The 25000-nt window shown below is 42.6% G+C and overlaps 1 protein-coding gene across 1 annotated transcript in view; it reads right to left on the reverse strand.

Annotated features, from left to right (window-relative positions):
- DBT (dihydrolipoamide branched chain transacylase E2) overlaps positions 1-22067 on the reverse strand; it is a 41472-nt gene extending 19405 nt beyond the window's left edge. The window contains exons 1-3 of the mRNA XM_049765744.1: positions 22006-22067; positions 8627-8750; positions 4378-4453 (exon numbers count right to left, since the gene is read on the reverse strand). Coding sequence (XP_049621701.1) covers positions 4378-4453; positions 8627-8750; positions 22006-22056 — 251 coding nt within the window. The 5' untranslated portion in view covers positions 22057-22067. The remainder of the gene's footprint in view (positions 1-4377; positions 4454-8626; positions 8751-22005) is intronic.
- Positions 22068-25000: the final 2933 nt, after the last annotated feature.

Genomic DNA, 25000 nt, shown 5'->3' on the forward strand with positions numbered 1-25000 from the left:
CTTTTTACTACTAGAATGAAGGAGTAAGCAACTCCAAAATCTGGAGCCAAAGAAAGAGAGCACAGCAGTAGGGTGTTTTGCCTTGATCACGGCTGACCCGGGATGGGCCTGGGTTTGATTCCTGGCATTCCATATGATTCCTGGGCTTGCCAGGAACAATTTCTGAGTGCAGAGTCAGGAGTAACCCCCTAAATGCAAAAGGTGTGCCCCAAAAACAAGAGAGGAAGGAAGGAAGGAAGGAAGGAAGGAAGGAAGGAAGGAAGGAAGGAAGGAAGGAAGGAAGGAAGGAAGGAAGGAAGGAGGGAGAGAGGGAGGGGAGGGAGGAAGGAAGGACGAAAGAAAAGAAAGAAAGAAAGAAAGAAAGAAAGAGAGAGAGAGAGAGAGAGAGAGAAAGAAAGGAAAGAAAGAAAGAAAGGAAAGAAAGAAAGAAAGGAAAGAAAGAAAGAAAGAAAGAAAGAAAGAAAGAAAGAAAGAAAGAAAGAAAGAAAGAAAGAAAGAAAGAAAGAAAGAAAGAAAGAAAGAAAGAAAGAAAGAAAGAAAGAAAGAAAGAAAGAAAGAAAGAAAGAAAGAAAGAAAGAAAGAAAGAAAGAAAGAAAGAAAGAAAGAAAGAAAGAAAGAAAGAAAGAAAGAAAGAACTGCTCCTGGCCCGGAGAGATAGCACAGCGGCGTTTGCCTTGCAAGCAGCCGATTCAGGACCAGAGGTGGTTGGTTCGAATCCCGGTGTCCCATATGGTTCCTCTGCCTGCCAGGAGCTATTTCTGAGCATAGAACCAGGAGTAACCCCTGAGCACCGCTGGGTGTGGCCCAAAAAACAAAAACAAACAAACAAAAAAAAATCTGCTCCTCCATAAAAGCAACAGGCACTCTAGCAAAGGATGATTAAAGTCTTTTTTTCTGGGGTGAAGTGAACGCCTTGATGCAAGAAGTCCCAAGTTCAACACCAGAACTCCATGGCCCACAAGTACTGCCAAGTGTAGCCGAATCTCCCAGAATAGTAGTCAAAGCAAAACTGAGCAAAACTGGAGCGGGAGCAGTGGCGCATGCTGAGTGCATGCTGTCCATGTGGGAGCCCTAGGTTCAATACCCAATATAGCATAGTCTTCCAAGGTCCACCAGATCTACCAAGCTATTTGCACCTGAGCACTATAAACACCTCCCTCTCCCCAAAATTGAAGCCTGATAGTTCAGCTAGTAGGACGCTTCCAGGTTCAATCCCATATAGTTCCCAGAGTCTCCCAGGAATGATCCTTGAACACAGAGCAAGGAATAATAAGCCCTGATTATCACGGGTTGTGGGCCCCTATATCTAAAACAACTTTTCTACAACTCTAAAAATTACAAGTTGCTGTAAAACAGCAACTTTGGGTCAGAAAGACAAGACAGTGTGTAGTGAGTGCACTTGCCTTTCATGTGGCCAGCCCAGGTTTGATTCCCAGAACCTCATATAGTCCCCTAAGCACTACCAGGAGTAATTTATAAGCACAGAGTCAGAAGTAAGCCCAGGGTACCTCCAGGTGAGACCCCCTCCCCTCCCCAATGTACCTATGTAAGAAATTCAGCAAACTCCAAACAGAAGAAATGCAAAACAGTTAGGCACATTACAACTACATAACTACATACACAATCATTAAACTGCCAACAAAGAGAATTCTGAAATCAGCAAAAGATTCTCATGAAATATGAAATATTTCATGAAATATGAGAAACCTCCTAAGATAAACAGATAATTTTTACTCAAAAAATCATGGATGCCAGAAAGCAGTTGAAGAATATATTCAGTGTGCTAAGGGGAAAAAAAAATCAAGTTTCATATATTTTGGGTCTGAGTGATAGCTCATGTGCAAAGTCCAAAATTTGCATGCAGGCAGTTCAGAACTTATCCCTAGTCCTACCTGGTCCCCTAAATATTGACAGCAAACCCCTAAGCTTGAGCTAGAATAGTCCATAAGCATACATAGTAAGTATAAGAAATAATATATGGGGGCTGAAGCCGAGGTGCAAACAGTAAGGCATTTGCCTTGCCCGACCTAGCCTAGGATGGACCATGGTTCGATCCCCTGGCATCCTATATGGTTCCCCAAGCCAGGAGCGATTTCTGAACACATAGCCAGGAGTAACCCCTGAGCATCACTATTGGGTGTGGCCCAAAAATAAAAAAAATAAAAATAAAATAAAATAAATAATAATATATGTAGATCACAGAGAGAAGTACAACGGTTAGGGTGATTGCTTTGCACAGGGTCAATCCAGGTTTGCTCCCAGACATCCCATATAGTCCCTGGAGTATAGCTGGGAGTGATTCCTAAGTGCAGAGGTAGGAGTAACCCCCTGAGCACCACTGGTATGACCCCAAAACAAAAGAAAGAATATATACTTGGTAATCTTGGTTCTATCAGGTTTAAAAGACAAATGCAAAACTACAAAAATTGTGTTGATGCACCAATTCTTTAATAAATCTTAAACAGGGCTGGAGTGATAGCACAGCGGTAGGGTGTTTGCCTTGCATACAGACGACCCAGGATGAACCTGCGTTCAATTCCCAATATCCCATATGGTCCACTGAGCCTGCCAGGAGCGATTTCTGAGTGCAGAGCCAGGAGTAAACCCTGAGGACTGTCAGATGTGGCCCAAAAACCAAAACCAAAACAAAAACAAAAAATCTTCAACAGCTTTAAAATGACAGTGAAAGAGGGAATCTAATTATTTATCTTACCTTTTTTTTTTGTTTTTGTTTGTTTGTTTGTTTTTGTTTTGGGGCCACACCTGGTAACGCTCAGGGGTTACTCCTGGCTATGTGCTCAGAAGTTGCTCCTGGCTTGGGGTACCATATGGGACGCCAGGGGATCGAACTACGGTCCGTCCAAGGCTAGCGCAGGCAAGGCAGGCACCTTACCTCTAGCGCCACCGCCCAGCCCCGGAATCTAATTATTTATCTTAACTATTACTTTTAGAAAATTACAAAAAAAAATAGGCCAAAGAGATATCTCAATAGTATAGCAAATACTGTGCATGTGTGAGTCCCTTGGTTTTAATTAATGCAGTCCTGCTCCACCAATTAATTTAATATCCTGAAGTATGCATTTCTCCCCAGAACTGAAAGAAAGCATGTAGATAAATAAAGCAAGCAGAGGGCTTTTTCTTATGATCCAAGGTCTTTTCTGAGCATTTTTATCTTTTTAAAAATTATTTTTGATTCATGCCTTTTGGTAGGACCTTTTTGTAAAAATATAAAGTCACGGGCCCGGAGAGATAGCACAGCAGTGTTTGCCTTGCAAGCAGCCGATCCATGACCAAACGTGGTTGGTTCGAATCCCGGTGTCCCATATGGTCCCCTGTGCCTGCCAGGAGCTATTTCTGAGCAGAGAGCCAGGAGTAAGCCCTGAGCACCGCCGGGTGTGGCCCAAAAACAAAAACAAAAAAACAAAAAACAAAACAAAACAAAAAAAATATATATATAAAGTCACAGTGAGTCCATCGTACTTGCATTCTTGTTTGTTCAGTGAAACCACCCCAGGTAGGGCTCAATATTTGCAAGTCATTCCTGCGTATACTCATGGTATCATGTTGTGCTGCAGGCAAACTCCAAATCATGCAATCCAGAACTTGGTGTTATCTCCTATATTTGCATTTGTAATGTAATGAAATCATAGAACTACAACAGTAAATAAACAGTTTTGAAAGAAGTCTATGTTTATACATTAAATGCTATTCATATTCCTGGCCATCTCAATTGAACATGTTTTAGAGTTTTTTTTTTTTTTTGTTTTGTTTTGTTTTTGAGCCATACCTAGCAGTACTTAGGAGTTACTCCTAGCTCTGTGCTCAAAACTTGTTCCTGGCAGGCTTGGGGGACCATATGAGATGCCAAGGATGGAACACAGGTTAGCGGCATGCAAGACAAATGCCCTACCTGCTGTGCTATTGCTCTGGCCTCTCTCTTTTTTTTTTTTAAAGCTAAAGTGAGAGAAGGCAGTAAAAGAAATCCTTTTGGTTTTGTTTTATTTAAAGCACCCCTGGTTGTGCTCAGAGCTTACACTTGGCTCTGTGCTCAGGGATCACTCCTAGAGGTATTTAGGAGATTAGATGCAGTGGTAAGGATTAAACCTGGGTTGGCCACATGCAAGAAAAGCATCTTAACCCCTTTACCATCTCTGTGGCCCACTGAAAGAAATTAAATTAAAAAAAAACACTTAGTAAGTTACATAGAATAAAAGATTGTGGTATATAATTAATAATGGCCCTGGTATTTGGCAATACATCTCGTTTTACCTTTGAAAAAAAAGGATAATGCTATATAAAGAACTTTTGCAATTCAATTAGATCTTACCCATTGTACTTTTACTTCTGTTTACTTAACAAAAATGTAGAGTAACTTACCATTCTTTAACAGTGACTTCTCTAATCCCTTCTCCAATGTCTGAGAGTTTGAATTGAACAATCTGTCCCTGTAGACCTTTAAAGCAAAGAAGAACCTTATTGAAAATGTAATGCATGGTCCACACTTTTTTTAATTAATAATATCTTTATTTAAACACCATGATTACAAATATGTTTGTAGTTGGGTTTCAGTCATAAAAAAGAACATAAAAAAGAACAACCCTGTCCTTCACCAGTGCAACATTCCCACCACCAGTCCTCATTCCCCAGGCATTCTATCTCTCACTCATTACCAGTGTCATGATAGTTGTTAGTGTAGTTACTTCTCTAACTATACTCACCTCTCTTTGCAGGAAGCTTCATACTGTGATGGCCCATACTTTTACATGTAAAATTAAAAAATATTTTCAAGTCAAAGGCCAGGTCTTTGACTCAACAGTTAATTATAGTTTTAAGACTATTTTCCCAATGAAAATAGACATATTTATCTGAGGATACATTTTTTAATAGAGGAAACAGGAAGGTAAGCAGAGAAAAGTAATCCTAGAATTGCAATGAAAAAGAATATAGAATTTAAGCTGCTTGTTTGCATATGGCCAATTTGATTTGATCCTTGGCACTTGTAACTCCCTTCTTCCCCCTCAAAAAATCTCCAGAAGTCACTCCTGACTACAGAGCCAAGATCTATCCCTGAATATTGCCAGTATGGGCCAACCCCCTTCCTAGGTGACCCTTTCTACACTTCCCAAAAAAAGAAAATCTGTCATAGAGTTATAATGAAAAACTAGAATCTAAGAAACCAAAGAAATAGCAAGTTAATACACTACACCTCTACATAAAGCAAAGTTACGCCAGAATCAGCATGTACAGAATGTGAATATATCTTATTATACATAGTGGTGGCTTCAGGGGATGATCCACATTTCCCTATGGCAAAATATGGAACATGTGGCAAGAAATAACCTAGATTTTTTTTTTTTTTTGGGTTTTTGGGCCACACCCAGCGGTGCTCAGGGGTGACTCCTGGCTATCTGCTCAGAAATAGCTCCTGGCAGGCACGGGGGACCATATGGGACACCAGGATTCGAACCAACCACCTTTGGTCCTGGATCGGCTGCTTGCAAGGCAAACGCCACTGTGCTATCTCTCCGGGCCCTTTTCTTTTCCTTTTTTTTTTTTTTGGTTGAAATAACCTAGGTTTTAAGAGCATAGTCTGTCATGATGAGATGAAGTGTTGGGAGCAGCCAATAGTAGTAAAAATGGTCATCAGTTCTGTACAAGTTGTTTTCATTTGAGATGCAATGCATTTCTAAATACTTAATTTAAAAATAATTCTTAAATTCATTATGCACTTAAATTCGTTGACCTTTTGACTTGCTGCGAATAATAGGAAATAGGACAGGAAAAGTTGTGCAAGTTCTGAGGCCTCAAAAGACCTCACAGTTCCTACCTACTTTCTTCTGGAATGCTGCCCAGAGATTACAATGGAAAGAAGGTGATCTAGTCTGGTGGAGAACGTGACAGATCATCTGGTAGTGAAACCAAACGTCAGTTGTCAGACTAGTGAGTGAAATCATTTCAGATATTTTTTTCAGGCCAATTGATCTTAACAGGGGCCGGAATGATAGCACAGTGGTAGGGCATTTGCCTTGCATGCTGCCAACCCAGGTTCAATCCCTGGCATCCCATATGGTCTCCCCAGCCTCACAGAAGTGATTTCTAAGCACAGGGCCAGAAGTAACCCCTGAGTGCAGCCAGTTGTGGCCCCAAAACAAAACAAAAAACAAAATACAGATGATCTTAGCAGAATATAGGCAGATCAACTACCCAGTCAACTCCAGGAATCTTGAGAAATAATACAACCCTGTAGCTTCAATTCACAGAGGGGTATGTGTGTGTGAAGCAGGAGTCTTATTGGCTAGGAAAATGATGGCAGAAAAAATATACTACAGAAGAGAAAATGAAGCATGGAACTTACATACATACATACATATATATATATATTCACAGCTATCTGAAAAGGAGAGAATAAACTTAAAGAACAGATAAGATATCAAAATAAGGGCTAGAGGGGCCAGAGAGGTGGCGCTAGAGGTAAGGTGTCTGCCTTGTAAGCGCTAGCCAAGGAAGGACCGCGGCTCGATCCCCCAGTGTCCCATATGGTCCCCACAAGCCAGGGGCAATTTTTGAGCGCTTAGCCAGGAGTAACCCTGAGCATCAAATGGGTGTGGCCCAAAAAGAACTAAAAAAGGGAGGGGCTATATATATATACACTCACACACATATTTACATATATATAAAACAATGGGGTAGGCACTCCACCTATATAGTCCTCTGAGCCCTAGGGGTTCACTAGGAGTGATGCAGAATCAGGAGTAACCCCTTAGTACCAACAAGTATGACCCAAAAGTCAAAAAAAGAAAAAAGAAAAGAAAAAGAATAAATCTTGGTAACCAATTTTTGGTAGTGGGAGTGGGGTGGGGTGGGGTAGGGTTAGGAGAGTTGGATCACTCCTGGAAGCAACGTAGGACAAGGGGTTAAAGGATGCTTATATAGTACCAGAGTTCGAACATGGGCTGGCCTCATGCAAGGTATGTATTATCTCTCTGGACATAAATGATCACTCTGATGTGAGATAGGAATCAGGATGGTTGTGGGTTTTGAGTTTTTCTTGCTAGAAAACATATAAAAATGTTGAATCCTGAGCTCCAGGTACAGTGCCATGCCATATAGCAGGTGAATATAAATACTTGTGTTGCTGAATGAATCATTTTCCAATACAATCCCATCTTTTAGACATTTACTGTTACATATTTGGCAACCAAAGTACATCATTATAGACTAAAACAGAAAAGCTAGATATTTTTTCCTACTTAAAATTCTTTTTTGTGGGAAAAAAAACCCAACTATGTTGGAAGCTAAGTAATCTTTAAAAATCACAGGCAGGGCATTTGTGTTGAGTACAGCTGACTTGGGACTGACCCGGGTTCAATCCCCAACATCTCACATGGTCCCCGGAGCCTACCAGGAGCAATTTCTTAGTGCAGAGTCAGGAGTAACCCCTGGGCATTGCTAAATGTGCCCAACTGCCCCCCCCCCAAAAAAAAAAAAACAATCAAGGGCTGGAGAGATAGCATGGAGATAGGTCATTTGCCTTGCATGCAAAAGGACAGTGGTTCGAATCCCAGCATTCCACATGGTTCCCCCAAGCCTGCCAAGAGTAACCCCTGAGCGCTGAAGGGTGTGACCCAAAAACCAAAACCAAAACCAAAACATAAAAAACAATTAAACAAAAAAAATTGGCAAAGATGGGGCCAGAGAGATAATACAAAGGGTAAGGTGCTTGCTTTGTGTGAAGCCCACTCTGGTTTGATCCCTAGCCACATAAGGTCCCCTGAGCTGCTAAGAGTGACTCCTGAGCAAAAAGCCAGGAGTAGGGCCGGTGAGATAGTGTTTGCCTTGCATGCAGAAGAATGGTGGTTCGAATCCCAGCATCCCATATGGTCTCCCGAGCCTGACAGGAGTGACTTCTGAGCGTAGAGCCAGGAGTAACCCCTGAGTGCTGCCGGGTGTGACCCCAAAATAAAAAAAAATTTTTTTAAAAGCCTATAAAGAGGTAAAAAGATTTTTTTATCAGAATGCTATATAGTAATATAAAAAAAAGTTTTGGTGACTTTGATAAAGTTAATATTTAAAGTTCCAAGTTCTTTAGAGAGGTAAAAAAAACAAAAAACAAAAAGCAAAAACAAAAACAAAACAAAACAAAAAAAAAAGTGAGGTAAAGGTAGCCAGGGTCCTTTCTATTGAAGGAATAACTCGGGCATAATTTGTCACCCTAATTTTTCACATCCTAATGTGAAAACTTAAGTTCATCTGGCATGCAAGAATATATCAAGCAGAGGACATAAACTGTTACATTGACTGAGAAACTGTACCAGCGCTGACCACTGACCTTGAGTAAGTCAGATCATGAACATATGACCAACATAACCTAGTTACACAACCCAGACACAAATGACTCCAGGAAAGAACAGGGTACAGGTGCAAAATAGAATGAAAATGAAATAAGAAGAGAAAGAAAGAGATTGGGAGGAGCAAGATGGTAAGGTCAACTTTTGGGTGATTTTTCTCCCCCCAAAATTAAAGTAGATGTTCAATTATTTTAAAAAGAAGTGGTTCAGAATCAGATCAACATCATTACTTATTTACAAAAATCACTTTATACAGGGGACCTTGGTACTTTACTTACCTGCAGTTGTTTGCAGCAACCGATGTGGGTGACTATACTTGAGTGGAGGATAACGAAAAAAATGCACATATTTTGGCTTCAAGATATGAATACTATTCCGTGTTTGAAAGTAGTGAATACAAATCTAGAGAGGAGAAAATAAAAAGTAAAAGCTTTTTTTTATATATATAATTCTACTATGTATCTCTGTAAGTAAATGCAGAATTTCAAACTGACTCTTAGAATTTTTTTTTTTTTTTTTTTTGGTTTTTGGGTCACACCCTGAAACGCTCAGGAGTTTCTTTTGGCTCTACGCTCAGAAATTGCTCCTGGCAGGCTAGGGGGACCATATGGGATGCCGGGATTTGAACCACCGTCCTTCTGCTTCAAGGCAAACGCCCTACCTCCATGCTATCCCGAATATTTCAATATAGACAGTACAAATAACCTAAGCCAAAGATCTGAATATTTGTTATCAATAGCCTGTATGAAGACTGATTATTTCTTTAGTATTTGTTGTTATTTGGTTTTGGACCACTTACAGCAATACTCAAGCTTATTCTTGGTTCTGTATTCTGGGATCACTCCAGGAGGGGATTGGGGACTTTGCTGGATGGTGGGGATCAAACCCAGGTCAATCATATAAAAAGGAACAAGCCTTATACAATTCAGCCCCTTCAGTATTTGTTTCTAAGAAAAATGAAGAATTCAAACTGAACATACAGAAAACATTATTTAGTATGTTTTATAAATGTATGGTTAGTAAATATTATTTAGTAATATTTATAATATTTAGATAATATTATTATCTCTTTCATATTAAAACATTTTATTTATTTATTTATTTATTTTGGTTTTTTGAGTCACACCCAGCAGTGCTCAGGGGTTACTCCTGGCTTTATGCTCAGAAATCGCTCCTGGCAGGCTTGGAGGACCATATGGGATGCGGGATTCAAACCACCGTCCTTCTGCATGCAAGGCAAATGCCCTACCTCCATGCTATCTCTCCGGCCCGTAATTATATCTCTTGTCAAACTTATTTATAGGTTTATTATTTCCTTATAAAAGTATGCTTTTTTTTTTTTTTTTGGTTTTTCGGGCCACACTCGTTTGATGCTCAGGGGTTACTCCTGGCTAAGTGCTCAGAAATCGTCCCTGGCTTGGGGGGACCATATGAGATGCCATGGGATCTAACCGTGGTCCTTCCTTGGCTAGCGCTTGCAAGGCAGACACCTTACCTCTAGCGCCACCTCGCAGGCCCTGAAAGTATGCTTATTTTTATTTATTGTTTTTTGGGCCATTCCCAGTGGTGCTCAGGGCTTGCTTCTGGATCATTCTTGGTGGTGGGTGCCTGGAGAACTATATAGTGTAGGGGGCTGGAGAGATAGCACAGCAGTGGGGCATTTGCCTTGCATATGGTCCCTGGGAGAGACCTAGTTTGATCCCTGGCATCCCATATGGTCCCCCAGCCTGCCAGGGGTGATTTCTGAGTACAGAACCAGGAGTAACCCCCTGAGTAACACTGGGTGTGTCCCAGGGACCAATCAATCAATCAATAAAGTTTTAAAAAAAAGAACTATATAGGGTATCATAGGATTAAACCTGGATCAACTACACACAAGGAAAGTACCCTATCTGCTGTACTCTCTCTCAAGCATCATCCATATGAAAGTAATTTTAACAATGTCTTGAAACACAGGTATACAAACATATCAGCTTATATGTACACTTAATTCATTACAGAGTTACTAAAATAAATTAATAAAAAATTCAAAGGATGGGGTCAGAGTGATAGCACAGCAGGTAGGGCATTTGCCGTGTATACACCCAACCTGGGACCTACTCATGTTCGATTCCCGGCATCTCATATTGTCCCCCGAACCTGCCAGGAGTGATTTCTAAATCTGCCAGAACTGATTTCTGATCATAGGCCAGGAGTAACTCCTGAGTGCCTAAGGGTATGGCCCAGAAACAAAACAACAACAACAACAACAACAAAAATAACTACTCAAGGGCTGAGAAACAAGTCAAGGGCTAGTACACATGCTTAATATGCCCATTGAGCCAGGAGTAACCCCTGAGCACTGTAAATGTGCCTTAAAAAAATGCAAAAAAATGACTAGATGACTAAAACATTACCAGACAGGGGCTGAGGAGGTGGCTCCACAAGTTGAGCACAAACTTTGCATGTGAAAGGCCAGGATTCAGGAGTAAGGATCCACCCCACTTGGTGTTGGGACTTCTGGGTGTGATGATTTTAAAAAGTCAACACAAGGGCCCGGAGAGATAGCACAGCGGAGTTTGCCTTGCAAGCGGCCGATCCAGGACCAAAGATGGTTGGTTCGAATCCCGGTGTCCCATATGGTCCCCCGTGCCTGCCAGGAGCTATTTCTGAGCAGACAGCCAGGAGTAATCCCTGAGCACCGCTGGGTGTGGCCCAAACACCAAAAAAAAGTCAACACAAGGGCTCAGTGTGGCCTGCTTTGTAGGAATAGGCCACCTTACAGGCTGAGAGCAATCACAGTAGCACTGCTATTACGCCTGCCTACAAAGTGTGAGACAGTGGCCATGTAAACGTGTGTGCACTTTAACCAAGTGTATCCTGGCCACGAGAAGTAGGGAGTGTTATTTGAACATTGTGTGCTTTGTAATTTATTGACAGCATGTAATACAAGAACAAATAATATGGGGTCAGAGCGATAGCATAGCAGTAGGGCATTTGCCTTGCATGCGGCTGACCCAGGATGGACCTTGGTTTGATCCCCAGCGTCCCATATGGTCCCCCAAGCCAGGAGTGATTTCTGAGCACATAGCCAGGAGTAACTCTGGAGCATCACCGGGTGTGGCCCAAAAAACAACAACAACAAAAAGGAACAAATAATATGGGGGGCCAAAGTTAGCATATTTTGGGTAGGACTTTTGCTAGCACATGGTCAACCCAAGTTGGAATCTGTTTCTCGATCATCAATGGGTGTGTCCACAAAACAAAAAATAAAGAACTGATGATGAGTTTACTGATAGGATTAATACATTAAAACTCCTCTATGACTGTTTTCACTCTAACTTCCAGGTTGTTACTCATTTCCTTTTTCTTTTCTTTTTTTTTTTTTTTTTTGGGGGGGGGAGCACACCCAGTAGCGTTCAGGGATTACTCCTGGCTCTTCACTCAAAAATCACTCCTGAAAGGCTCAGGGAAACATATGGGATGCTGGGGATCAAACTTGGTTCCATCCCAAATAGGCTGCATGCAAGGCAAACGCTCTACCGCTGTGCTATCGCTCTGGCCCCACTTATTTCCATTTTGTGTGTTTTGTTTGGGATCACATCCTGTGGTGCTGGGACATCTCTGCCAGAGAATTGCTCCCAACACTCTGGGGAACCATATAGTGCCATGGCTCCCCAGAATCAAAGAGCGAACTCTGGAGAGCACTGCAAGTCCTTTGAGCTGGCTACCTGACCCTGAAGTCCTGCAAGCAAAGTAAAACTTAAGATTCCTTTTCTCTTCTTTTTGTTTGTTTTTGGCGATGCTCAGGGGTTACTCCTGGCTCTGCGCTGAGAATATCTCCTGGCAGACACGAGGATCATATGTGATGCTGAGATTCGAACCACCATCCCTCCTGGATTGGCTGCTTGCAAGGCAAACACCCTACTGCTGTGCTACCTCTTCAGCCCCTAAAGATTCCTTTTCTAAAACATAAATAAGCTTAAATTATTGTAAGAGAGAGCAAACCATATAAGCCCATTAGCAAATGCCATAGACTCATCTAACTCTTGAAAGAAAACCAAACCAAGCCTTGAAAACTCATGAATATACAGGCCTTGTAGTGGATAATACTGTCCCACCCACCCTACAACTGCTGCCACATCAATGAACCAGCTTCCAACTTTTCCATTAATCTCTGCAGAGACTCCTAACCATTAAAAACTCCGGGTATGGGCCAGAGAAATAGCATGGAGATAGGGTGTTTGCCTTGCATGCAGAAGGACAATAATTCAAATCCCGGCATCCCATATGGTCCCTGGAGCCTGCCAGGAGTGATTTCTGAGTGTAGAGCCTAGAGTAACCCTTGAGCTCTGCTGAGTGTGATTTAAAAACAAACAAACAAGCCCTTCAGGCATGCAGTTTTTGTGGCTGACATCTCCAGGGACTCTTTGGAGCCAGTGCAGGCACTTCCTGCCTCTACTTCCAGAAATCCCGGCAACCACATCCATAAACCACCACTGTTGCTATATGAACACATTTGCCCACAGATGTGCTCCACAGATCTTCAAAGTCCTGGACCACACAGCCCCATGACACCCCCAGAATTTTAATACTAATTTTCCAGTAGGAATGCACAAAATTAGATGTGAAATTATCATAGAAGAAACAAAAAATCAACAAACTAAGTCAACAATGCTCGACTAGCAACAGTTTTATAAACCTTCAGACAATGACATGTTGCAAGATATGACAATTTTCACAAATTTTATTTTAATGAAGGTTGTATAATCCCATTACCATTGGTTGTAATAAGCAATATTAAGTAAATTATTTGTACCTGCAATTTTCAGGGAAATTAGAAAACTGGGGGAAAATGATAGAGGAAATATTACAGTGGTGGTGGGATTGGTGTTGGAACATTGAATGCTAGAAATAACCTAATTATGAGAAACTCTGTAAACCACAGTGTTTAGAATAAAGATATTTAGGGGCCGGAATGACAGCACAGTGGTAGGGTGTTTGCCTCGAACATGACCGACCTGGGATGGGCCCGGGTTCGATCCCTGGCATCTCATATGGTCCCCTGAACCTGCCACGAGCAATTTCTGAGCACAGAGCCAGGAGTAACCCCTGAGCACTGGCCAAGTATGAACCAAAACCACACCATAACAAAAAACCAAAACCAAAGCAAACAAAAAGGTATTTAATTAAAAAAAATTATTGTAAGAGATGATCCAAAAGTAATGAACCTATAAACTATCTTTTATATTCACTGACATTAGCATTCAGAAAACATAAAAGTTCACTCTAGTAACTGAAAATGACAGCTTAAAACTTAACAAATAGTGAAAGAATTCTCTTTTGCAAACAACCTAGTTTTCTTTGTCCTTTTCTCCTTCAACTCCTTCGACCTTGGCTCTTGGTCAACAGAAAAGAGTAAATCAAACTCTGCTTCGTCATGAATAAAAACTAGGAATATTAAATCAGGCTGTAAATTCTATACCTTCATCTTGATTTAAAGAGCTCACATTTGGAACCTTTGAGAGGATATTAAAACTATACAAGAAGGTCCAATTTTCAACTTTTATTAAGGAGCTATTAATGAGTTAAGAAGTACAGAAAGAACTCGGTATATGCCAAAGGATTATCCTCTACTTCACAAGTACTTTAATACATGAAAAACTAGTGAAAAAGCTTGTACAAGGTCATACTAAACACATGGCAAAACTCAGCTCTGAAGCCAAATAAACATGACTCGAAAGCCCAGACTCTTGGCAGCAAATCCAATTGCTATAAGGAGGAAAATAACTCTTAGTTTCAAAGTCTTTGCAACTAGTTGGGACAAGAAACACACATAACACAGATGCACTCATTTGTGAGTCTGAATTTTTAAAATAAGCATTGAGGGGCCAGAGTGATAGCACAGTGGGTAGGGTTTTGCCTTGCACGTGGCCAAACTGGGTTTGATCCCATATGGTGGTCCCCCCAGCATAGCATACAGTTATCTCATATAATCCTCTGAGTACCACCAGGAGTAAGTCTTGAGTGTAGTCAGGAGTAACCCCTGAGCACTGCTGATGTAGCTCTCCCCAAAATAAAAATATAAAATAAGCATCAATAGGGGCTGGAGAGATAGCATGGAGGTAAAGTATGCATTGCTTTGCATTGCATACAGAAGGTCGGTGGTTCGAATCCCAGAATCCCAGAATCCCAGATGGTCCCGAGCCTGCCAGGAGCAATTTCTGAGCATAAAGCCAGGAGTAATCCCTGAGCACTGCTAGGTGTGACCAAAAAACCAAAACAAACAAACAAACAAAAAGCATCAATACTAAGGCATTAAAGGAGCTTAAAATTTTTCATCTTACTTTCCTTTTTTTTTTTTTTTTTTTTGGTTTTTGGGCCACACCCTGTGACGCTCAGGGGTTACTCCTGGCTATGCGCTCAGAAGTTGTTCCTGGCTTCTTGGGGGACCATATGGGACGCCGGGGGATCGAACCGCGGTCCGTCCTAGGCTAGCGCAGGCAAGGCAGGCACCTTACCTCCAGCGCCACCGCCCGGCCCCTTACTTTCCTTTTTTAAGGTTGGACTGACCTTGGAAAGTTTCCTGAAGGAAGATTTGAGCAGGGCCTTGCATACGATAAATAAAGACTAATAGTGTGCTTTATGATGGTTGTGTTTTGGGGCCATACTCAGCGATACTCAAGAATTTATTCAGTGGTACTCAAAAAAAAATTTTTTTTTTTGGTTTTTGGGTCATACCCAGCAGCGCTCAGGGGTTCCTCCTGGCTCTACACTCAGAAATTGCCCCTGGCAGGCACAGGGGACCATATCGGATGCCGGGATTCGAACCACCGTCCTTCTGCAAGAAAGGCAAATGCCTTACCTCCATGCTATCTCCGGCCTTAAGGTCCTCAAATTTTTTTTTGTTTTGTTTTTTTTCAGGCCACACCCGTTTGATGCTCAGGGGTTACTCCTGGCTAAGTGCTCAGAAATTGCCCCTGGCTTGGGGGAACCATATGGGATGCCAGGGGATCGAACCGCTGTTGCTATCTTTCCTTGGCTAGCGTTTGCAAGGCAGACACCTTACCTCTAGCGCCACTTCGCCGGCCCCAAGGTCCTCAAAATTTTAAAGAGGTGGCCAGTTCAAGACTGGCCCTCAGACTGTTGCAGGGTCAGACTATAGTAAAAACAAAAATTTTAACAAATTCCTATGCTCACTGCATATATCTTATTTTGAAGTGAAGAAACAAAATGGGAACAAATACAATGTGGCCCATGGACCATAGTTTGAGGACCATTAGATTCCTTATTCTGCACACAAGAAATATTTCTGGCAGTTTTCAGGGACTATCTGGGATGTCAGATATCAAACCTGTGTCAGCCGTGTGTAAGGTAAGTGCCCTACCCGCAATATCATTACTCTGGCCTAATGGTGTGCTTTTTTTTTTTTGGGGGGGGGGGTTTGGGCCACACCTGGCATTGCTCAGGGGTTACTCCTGGCTGTCTGCTCCGAAATAGCTCCTGGCAGGCACGGGGGACCATATGGGACACCGGGATTTGAACCAACCACCTTTGGTCCTGGATTGGCTGCTTGCAAGGCAAACGCCGCTGTGCTATCTCTCCGGGCCCCAATGGTGTGCTTTTTTTTTTTTTTTTTTTTTTTTTTTTTTTTTTTTTTTTTCTTTTTTTTTTGGTTTTTGGGCTACACCCGTTTGACGCTCAGGGGTTACTCCTGGCTATGCGCTCAGAAGTCGCCCCTGGCTTGGGGGAACCATATGGGCTACCGGGGGATCGAACCGCGGTCTATCCGCTTGCAAGGCAGACACCTAACCTGTAGCGCCACCTTCCTGGCCCCTAATGGTGTGCTTTTAAGATAGAGGACATAGCACAAAAGAGTTTGCAGCCAATTTGGTTAATATGTCTGCTATGACATATGACTTGATAAAAATTTCAGAAAAGGGAACAAATAAAGTTCAAGAAACAAATTATTGGTGACTATAAGTTGAATTCATATACCTATAAATTATTGAAGAAAAGGGACTAGAATTTCAATCTAATTCTAGTTTGATTAGATTATAACATATAAAGCATGGAGAGAGGGGATGTAAGATGAAATAGTTCCTTAAATAAACTAGTTCCTTGGGACCGGCGAGGTGGCGCTAGAGGTAAGGTGTCTGCCTTGCAAGTGCTAGCCATGGAAGGACCGAGGTTCGATCCCCGGGCGTCCCATATGGTCCCCCCAAGCCAGGGACCATTTCTGAGCGCTTAGCCAAGAGTAACCCCTGAGCATCAAATGGGTGTGGCCCGAAAAACAAAACAAAACAAACAAACAAAAAAAGAAAGAACAAATTAGTTCCTTAAGATAGTATTAGAAGCAGACGACAACAACAGACAGGGCTGACGAGAGTACAGCTATAGTAAGGTGCTTGCCTACACAAGGCCAATATGGGTTTAATTCTCAGCATCCCAGCCTGTGTTTCATCAAGAACTTGAGCTTGAGCACAGAGCCAAAAGTAAGCCCTGAGTAGAAAGATTAAAAGGCATATGAAAGATTGTAAGAGACAACTTTCACTCACTCACTCACTCTCTCACACAAAATACACACACACAACTTTTACACATACATACACCCTAGCTTTACACTCAGGAATTATTCCTGGCAGTGCTCGGGGTACCATACGAAATGTCAGGAATTAAACTTGGGCTGAATACATGTAAGACAAATGCCACTCTGGCCCTCCAACATAATTTGGGTGTGTGTTTTGAGCCACATCCAACAGTGCTCAGGGATTACTCCTAGTTCTGTGCTCAATCACTTTTGGCAGACTCCATGGAACATGAAATGCTGGGAATCAAATCCAGGACGGCTTCGTACAAGGCAAACACCTTACTAGTGCTCCAGCCCCACAGACACAATTTTTAATGAATAATTCATCAAATGTTTAATGAGAAATCTAGAATGTGCCAGGCTCACTAGGAGAGAGAATACATGCAATTCTTTGTTGTATGCAATAACTCCACAATGATCAAGATAAAGACGAACAAATGACAGGTGATACAATGGTAGAAATAAGAGTACTGAGGAAAAATAAAGGAGGGAACCTATGCAAAGTACATGAATTTACATACATGAGGGATGAATGGGAGTAATTTAGGAATGAGTGGGAGTTTCCAAGATCAGGCCATTGGTGTGTAATGCAAGAGGCTTTAAAATAGAGGAAATACATGTGCAAAGGTCTGAAATCAAGAGAGTAGTGTGTGTGGTGTGGTGTGTGTGTGTGTGGTGCGGTGTGTGTGTGTGTGTGTGTGTGTGTGTGTGTGTGTGGTTTTTGGGTCACACCTGGCAGTGCTCAGGGGTTACTCCTGGCTCTGCATTCAGAAATTTGCTCCTGGCAGGCACGGGAGGGGGCAATATGGGATGACAGGAATCGAACCACCATCTCCTGGGTTGGCCAAGTGCAAGGCAAAAGCCCTACAGCTGTGCTATCTCTCTGGCAGAGTGTATGTTTAATTAACTGAATTTGTTCAAGATATTTCTAGTATAGTTGCGTCAAGGTGAGGGAAGTAGGGCCCAGAGCAATAATAGCACAGTAGTACAGTGTTTGCCTTGCACGTGCCAACCACAGACAGACCCCCAGTTCGATTTCCTGCATCCTATATGGTCCTCTGAACCTGACAGGAGCGATTTCTGAGCACAGAGCCAGGAGTAATCCCTGAGCACAGCCGGGTGTGACCCAAACCAAACGAAACAAAACAAAACAAAAGGTGAGGGAAGTATAACTAGGAGATACGACACACAACTTCTGTTTTTTGGGGGGAGATGGGTTGTGGGCCATAGGGGGTTACTCATGCCTTACTCCTGGCTGTGCTCAAGGGATCATTCCTGATGTGACTCAGGGACTATATATGGTGTCAGGGGTCTAAGCTAGGTTATCTCCACATAAAATGTAAGTACCCTATCCTCTATACTATCTCTCCAGCACCAAGAGAGCCTTAATTTTTGTACCATCTCTCTGACCTTTCCTTTATTTATTAAATTTTTTTTAGTTTGGCCACACCCAGCAGTGCTCAGGAGGGTTACTTCTGGCACTACACTCAGAAATCACTCCTGGCAGATTCAGGGGACCATATGGGATGCCGGGGATGGAACCCAGGTCAGTCTCTGGTCAGCTGCATGCAAGGCAAACATCCTACATGCTGTGCTATCATATCACTCTGGTCCATCCTTTTTTAAAAATTTAGTTACCTACATATGCATATGGCCATTCTATATTTATAAAGATTTCTCTATGGAGATTTTGTATTTTACTATTAAATTATTATATTGAATGTCATGGAGCATAGTATTTTATGCATAGTTTTGGATGAATAAACTTTACTGAAAATTGATTTATCTTAAAAAAATTTAGTTGCCACTAATATGATGATTCTCAAAGTTCCCCCATATCCCAGCCAGATGTACCTCTAGACCAGGGGTCTCAAACTCAATTTACCTGCAGGAGGCAACGTTGGGGTGATCCTTGAGTGCAAAGTCAGTAGTAAGCCTTGAACATTGGGGGGTGTGACCCAAACAACTAAAACAAAACAAAACAAAAAAAGATTCCTCTAGGGCAGGGCCACAAAATGTTGTACGGAGGGCTGCAAATGGCCTGCGTGCCTCAAGTTTGAGACCCCTAATCTAGACCCATCTTTATTACTGTCCTGGAAATCTCTAGTTTATATTAGGTGTACATGCTGTGTTTTTCAGTTGGAAGTAATAGAAGCAGAACCAAGACATAGGGAATTAAGTCCCTGTCTATACATGGTTTATGTTTTTTGGCCTGTACCATATTATGGTCCCTCAGCACAGCCAGGAGTAATTCCTGAGTGCAGAACCAGGAGTAATCCTTGAGCATCACAGGAGACAAAACAAACACTCTCTTCACTCTTCTCCTCTTCCTCCACTCCCTCCTCTTTAGGGCTGGCAGGACAGTCTAGTGGACAGAGTGTTTGCCTGGCACTTTGCATTCAGCCAACCTGTGTTTCATCATCAGCATCCCATATGATCCCAGGTCTCCCAGGAGTGATTCCTGAGTGCAGAGCCATGAGTAGCTCTGAGCATCACCAGGTTTCCACCTCCAAAAAAAAAAAAAAAAAAAAAAAAAGGTTTGACAAGATGCTCCAGGAAGTACAGGAAGAAGGTGCTTGCCTTACATATGGCTAATACCAGTTCTCACACCTGGTGTGCACTAATCCACTGAGTCATCCACTGCACCCCAGAGCCCAAGCAGCACAACAATGAACTGTCACCTAGTTGGCAGAGAATAGCTGGTAGGAAACCTGGGGTTTCCTAAGCATCAAAAAAGAACAAAAACAGTGGAGAAGGATGTAAATTACCTAAGAAGTATGAAGAATTGTAAGAAGCAGAGCAATATAGTATAGAAGATAAGATGCTTGCTTTGTACATGGCTGATCCAGGTTTGATCAGAATCATACCGAGTACAGAGGCAAGACAAGGCACTGAACAGGGCATGTGTGTCCCTACTCCACCTCCCCCAAACAGAAGAAAGAAAAAAGTCAAGGATAAAGCGTTTTTTTTGTTTTGTTTTGTTTTTTGTTTTTTTGGGGGCCACACTCAGCGGTGCTCAGGGGTGACTCCTGGCTGTCTGCTCAGAAATAGCTCCTGGGAGGCACCGGGGACCATATGGGACACCGGGATTCGAACCAACCACCTTTGGTCCTGGATCGGCTGCTTGTAAGGCAAACACCACTGTGCTATCTCTCCGGGCCCCCAGATAAAGCATTTTCAAAAGGTCAAGGGGTTACTCCTGGATCTGTGCTCAGAAATTGTTCCTGACTTGGGGGACCATATGAGGTGCCAGGGGATCGAACCTGTGTCCATCCTGGGTCAGCTGTGTGCAAAGCAAACGCCACTACCACTCTGGTCCTTCTTGCTAGTTTTGATCCCAGTCACCACGTATAATCTCCAAAATGCAGAGCCAGGAGTGATCCTGAGCACTAATGGGCACTGGGTATGGCCCAAACCCCCAGTTTGATTAAGATATAAATCTGTAGATTATACTGCAGATAGCTAGTAAGGTATAAATATGAAGTTATGGGGTATCATCTAGTGACTCTTTTTTTCACCTCCAAGACCTCCAAGTCACCTCCAGTGACTTCCAGGATCGATTTACTTTTTTATATTCAGCACATTTCATGCTGCATTATAATTTCTTGTTTATTACCCCCCCTTTGCAATTACTCTAAGAGTATTAGGACAATGTCTCTCTTACTCACATTTTTATTTCTAAGACTTAGCACAGCACCTGGTACATAGAAGACTATTAAAGGTGAAGGGCTTTTTCCACTCAGGAGAAGACCTTTTTTCTTTTCCCCTTGGTTCTTGGGGTGTGGTCAGGGGTCCAATAAAATATCAGAATTTTTAAATAAAAAACTGTTTTACTTCAGAAAGGAATATAAAAGATTGGTATTTTTTTTATAAGCCCGAGGCAGACCACTGTGGCAAGAACCTGGGTAGGGGGAAGGAAGAAGCAACCCAGAGAGAAAAGCTGCAAAGTGGCTATGCAGAGGCAGGATTCGCTAGATTGAAGTGTCTCTGGCTTGGGGAGAGAGAGAGGATGGGGGTGGTTAAATCTGTTGGTCAAAAATGATTGGGAAGAAAATAGCAGCAGAAGAGAAGAACAGGCCCTAAAAGTTCCTAGCAGGCAAATAAAGGTAAGGTAACCTGATCTCTTTGGCTATAAAGTAAATCTCCAATTTAAGGGACAAAGGCATAAAGCCCAAGGCAGACCACTGTGGAAAGAACTTGGTTAAGAAGGGACCCAGGGAGAAAACCTGCAAAGTGGCTGGCAGAGGCAGGAATAGCTAGATTAAAATCTGTCTCTGGCTGGGGAGAGAGGAAGGATGGGGGTGGTTAAATCTGGTGATCAAAAATGATTGGAAAGAAAACAGCAGCAGGAGAGAAGGACAGGCCCCGAAAGTTCCTAGCAGGCAAAAAAAAAAAAAAAAAAAAAAAGGTAGGATCTCTTTTGCTGATCTCTTTTTGCTATATAAAGTCAATGCTCAGGTGGTTCGAATCCAGGCATCCCATATGGTTCCCCCGAGCCTGCCAGGAGCAATTTCTGAGTGTAGAACCAGGAGTAACCCCTGAGTGCTGCCGGCTGTGACCCCAAAACCAAAACCAAACCAAACAAAAACAAACAAAAAAAGTCAGTGCTCCAATACTCAATTTATGGGACAAAGGCATTCATTAAGAGTCAGGGAGAGTGGCTAATGTTCACTAAATGCTGAATATTCATGCAAATCTATATATTAATAACATTACCACGTATATGATATAAATCATCTGTCATATGTCATGTATTAAATCATAGAATATATATCACATACATGATATGTATGTATCATGTCATGTATATATATCATATATAGTCATATCACATCATATATTCATGCAGAGAATATAGCCATTTCCAGAGGGGCCTTAGGGGTGTGTTGGGGTGCAAGGGCACCCCCTGGGCCACACATGCACCCCCAAAGTCAGGGCAACTACCTGTCAGCTGGCAACCTTCCCTGCCCTTCCTTTGAGAGACCTCCCTCCAGGTCATCACCCAGAAGACAAAGCCCTAAAAGTAGTCCTGTTCACTTCCAACGATCGCCCCTTCCCGACCTGGCATCGCCTGGAGCCCCCACTTACCAGCCTCCCGGCACTCCAGCTCCAGGGCCTGAGCACACGCACTGCAGCCATCTTACACCGGAAGTGGCCCCGGCCTGGAGATGATGTATGGTCTCCTCCCCCAGAGGAACCAATCAGGAGCGAGGAAGCGCAACTCACACCCACCTGGCAGCCAATCAGGGCGAGGGGCGGGGCAGGAGCTCCGCCCAAAGAAGGGAGGGGCGGAGGGCCCAGCCAGGAGGCCAAGGAGCTATATAGCTAGCTAGCTGTCAAGAGAGAGGATGGATGGAAGTGGGCTGGAGGGCAGAGCAAGTTGTGTTTCAGGGATCAAGTTGGGCAAGGCTGGTAGGCACTGCTGCGTCAGTCAGGGCTTGGGCCCCAGAGACTATCTTTCTGGTTACTTCCTGGAAAAAGGGAAAAAAGGTCACACACACACACACACACACACACACACACACACACACACACACACACACACACACACCTTAGCCTTAGTTCTACTTTCTCCCTATCCTGGAGAACACAAAAAAGATCACACACACAGTACTTAGCCTGGAGGAAAGTGCTGGACACCCTAGGGATTAGTACATAAATATCTTTTCTTTTGCTCAGATTGTAATTACTTTGATTACTGAGGGGAAAAGAAAAAAGGTCACATACACACACTACTTGGCTTGGAGGAAATTGCTGGACACCCTAGGGTGAGTACACAAATATCCTTTCTCCTGCTCATAATGTACCTTGATTACTGAAACCTACTTTCTAAATTTTGTTTCAAAAGCTATGGACCACAACAAGAATCATAAGTCTCAGTACTTCCCAGTGATAGGCATTATTCCTATTGAGTGTTCTTAATGACATAAACGGGGTTACTATATGTCTAAAATAATCATGCCCCAGACATTATCTTGGATTCCTAGAAAAATGCTTTCTTGCACTCCCGCCCTGCTTATGCAACAAATGGCAGGTTCAGTTCAACTGGAACCAGTAAAGAAGTAGAACTTCAATTGTGTATCTCACTCTTTCTAGTAACTGGGAAACCTGTTTCTAGTAATAGCCAGATTGGTAACTGCCTTTTATATGGCAAGAAAATCTGCACAAATGTCTAAGGAATTGCAGAGGAGGAAAATAGGAACAAAGGCAATAAGCCCTCAACATTGAGGGGTAGGAGAGATAGATTAGTTGGAGGGCCTGTTTTGCCTGGTGGAAGCCCAGGTTCCACCTGGAGTTACCCCAACACAGAATAGCAATAGCTCCTGATCATCACTGGGTATTGTTGGGACCTGAACTCTGAATAAGGAGGGACGCCATTTTGTAAGGGAGAGACACCATTTTGTAAGGATCACATGGTGTGGGCTACATGCTGGGGCTTTAGAAGCCTATTTCTATAGATCCCGCCTCAGTCTACCTGGCTATACCAGGTAGCCTTCAGGGAAGGACAAGGGAAGGTACCCCTAGACAAGACCCAATCATTTTAAGGATTATCAGAAAACTGGAACCTCCCTATATTCCTTCCCTACATACTCATTTTTTTAATATAATTTTTATTTTGATCATAGTGGCTTACATATTGTTGACAATAATATTTTAGGTACATATTTACTCCCTATATACTCTTAATCATGACCTTGGGCGGGGCTCATCTCCTTCAGGGCATGGCCCCTGGCTGGCCAGGCTGGGGAATTTTCTTGGCAGACGGATTGGATAAAGTGTTCAACTTTATTCCAGTTGTGTGGTCTTGTCCTTCTACTCTAAAACCCTACAATATGACCCAAAACAAACAAACAAACAAACAAAAGTAAATAAAGTCCTTAATTGGAGCTTAGTGGATATGAAAGAATTAACTCATTAATGTTATCCAAATGCATTATTTTCTTTTCAGTTGAGTGAGTATCCCCTCCCCCAAATTTCTGTTTATCCAACCTGGACGGTCAGACCCACCCACATTTGAGAGAGATCTGAAGTTTGGAATAAAAGTGTTGCCTGGGGGAAGGGAGGCAGAAAAAGGAGCAAGGAAGGGGGTGGTCAACTGAAAGAGAATGCATGAAGATCTTAGAAGCCATATGGAGAAATGCACATGGCAGTTAGGGCCCTGTAAAAAAAACTTGCTTTCTCCTGAAACTTCATCTGACTGCTTGTGAATCTCTCCACTGTTATCCTGCAACCTTCTTTCCCCTCCGGGCCAAGGGGCTACAGGTACCATGCTGAGAAAGGCCTACCCCAACACTAGGACTCTATATTTTATATTTATATAAGGTTATTTATTTATTTATTTATTTATTTATTTATTTTGGGGGGAGGGTAGCACTCTGGGGGCTAAGCTTGACTCTGCTCAGTGTTTGCTCAAAGAGCTCCTCAGGGAAACATGTGATGCCTAGGAAGGCTCTATTACATGCAAAGTATTCAGTTTAGCCTGGTGAGCTATCTCTCTGGCCCAGAATATTCATTTCTTTAAACTTTCCCATAACATTACATTGTGTTAGCACTGTATGTTTGATGATCCTATATATATTTGTACAGAAAGTTGCAATAACTGTGTCAGCATTTCTGTTTGTTTGTATGTTTGTTTTGATTTTGGGGCCACATACAGCGGCTTTCAGGTGTTACTCCTGGCTCTGAGCTCAGGTTTAGGACCATAATGGAAGCCAGGATTTGAACCCAGGACTGTCCTGGATAGGTCGCATGCGAGGCAAATGCCCTACCTCTGTGCTATCTCTCTGGCCTATGTCAGCTTTTTTTTTTTTTTTTTTTTTTGGTTTTTGGGCCACACCCGGTGGTGCTCAGGGGTGACTCCTGGCTGTCTGCTCAGAAATAGCTCCTGGCAGGCACGGGGGACCATATGGGACTCGAACCAACCACCTTTGGTCCTGGATCGGCTGTTTTCAAGGCAAACGCCACTGTGCTATCTCTCCGGGCCCCTAATTTTTTTTTTTCTTTTTGGGCCATACCGGTGATGCTCAGGGGTTACTCCTGGTTATGTGCTCAAAAACCACTCCTGGCATGGGGAACCATATAG

Source organism: Suncus etruscus, chromosome 19, assembly GCF_024139225.1.
Source record: "Suncus etruscus isolate mSunEtr1 chromosome 19, mSunEtr1.pri.cur, whole genome shotgun sequence".
In the NCBI taxonomy this organism is placed as follows: Eukaryota; Metazoa; Chordata; class Mammalia; order Eulipotyphla; family Soricidae; genus Suncus; species Suncus etruscus.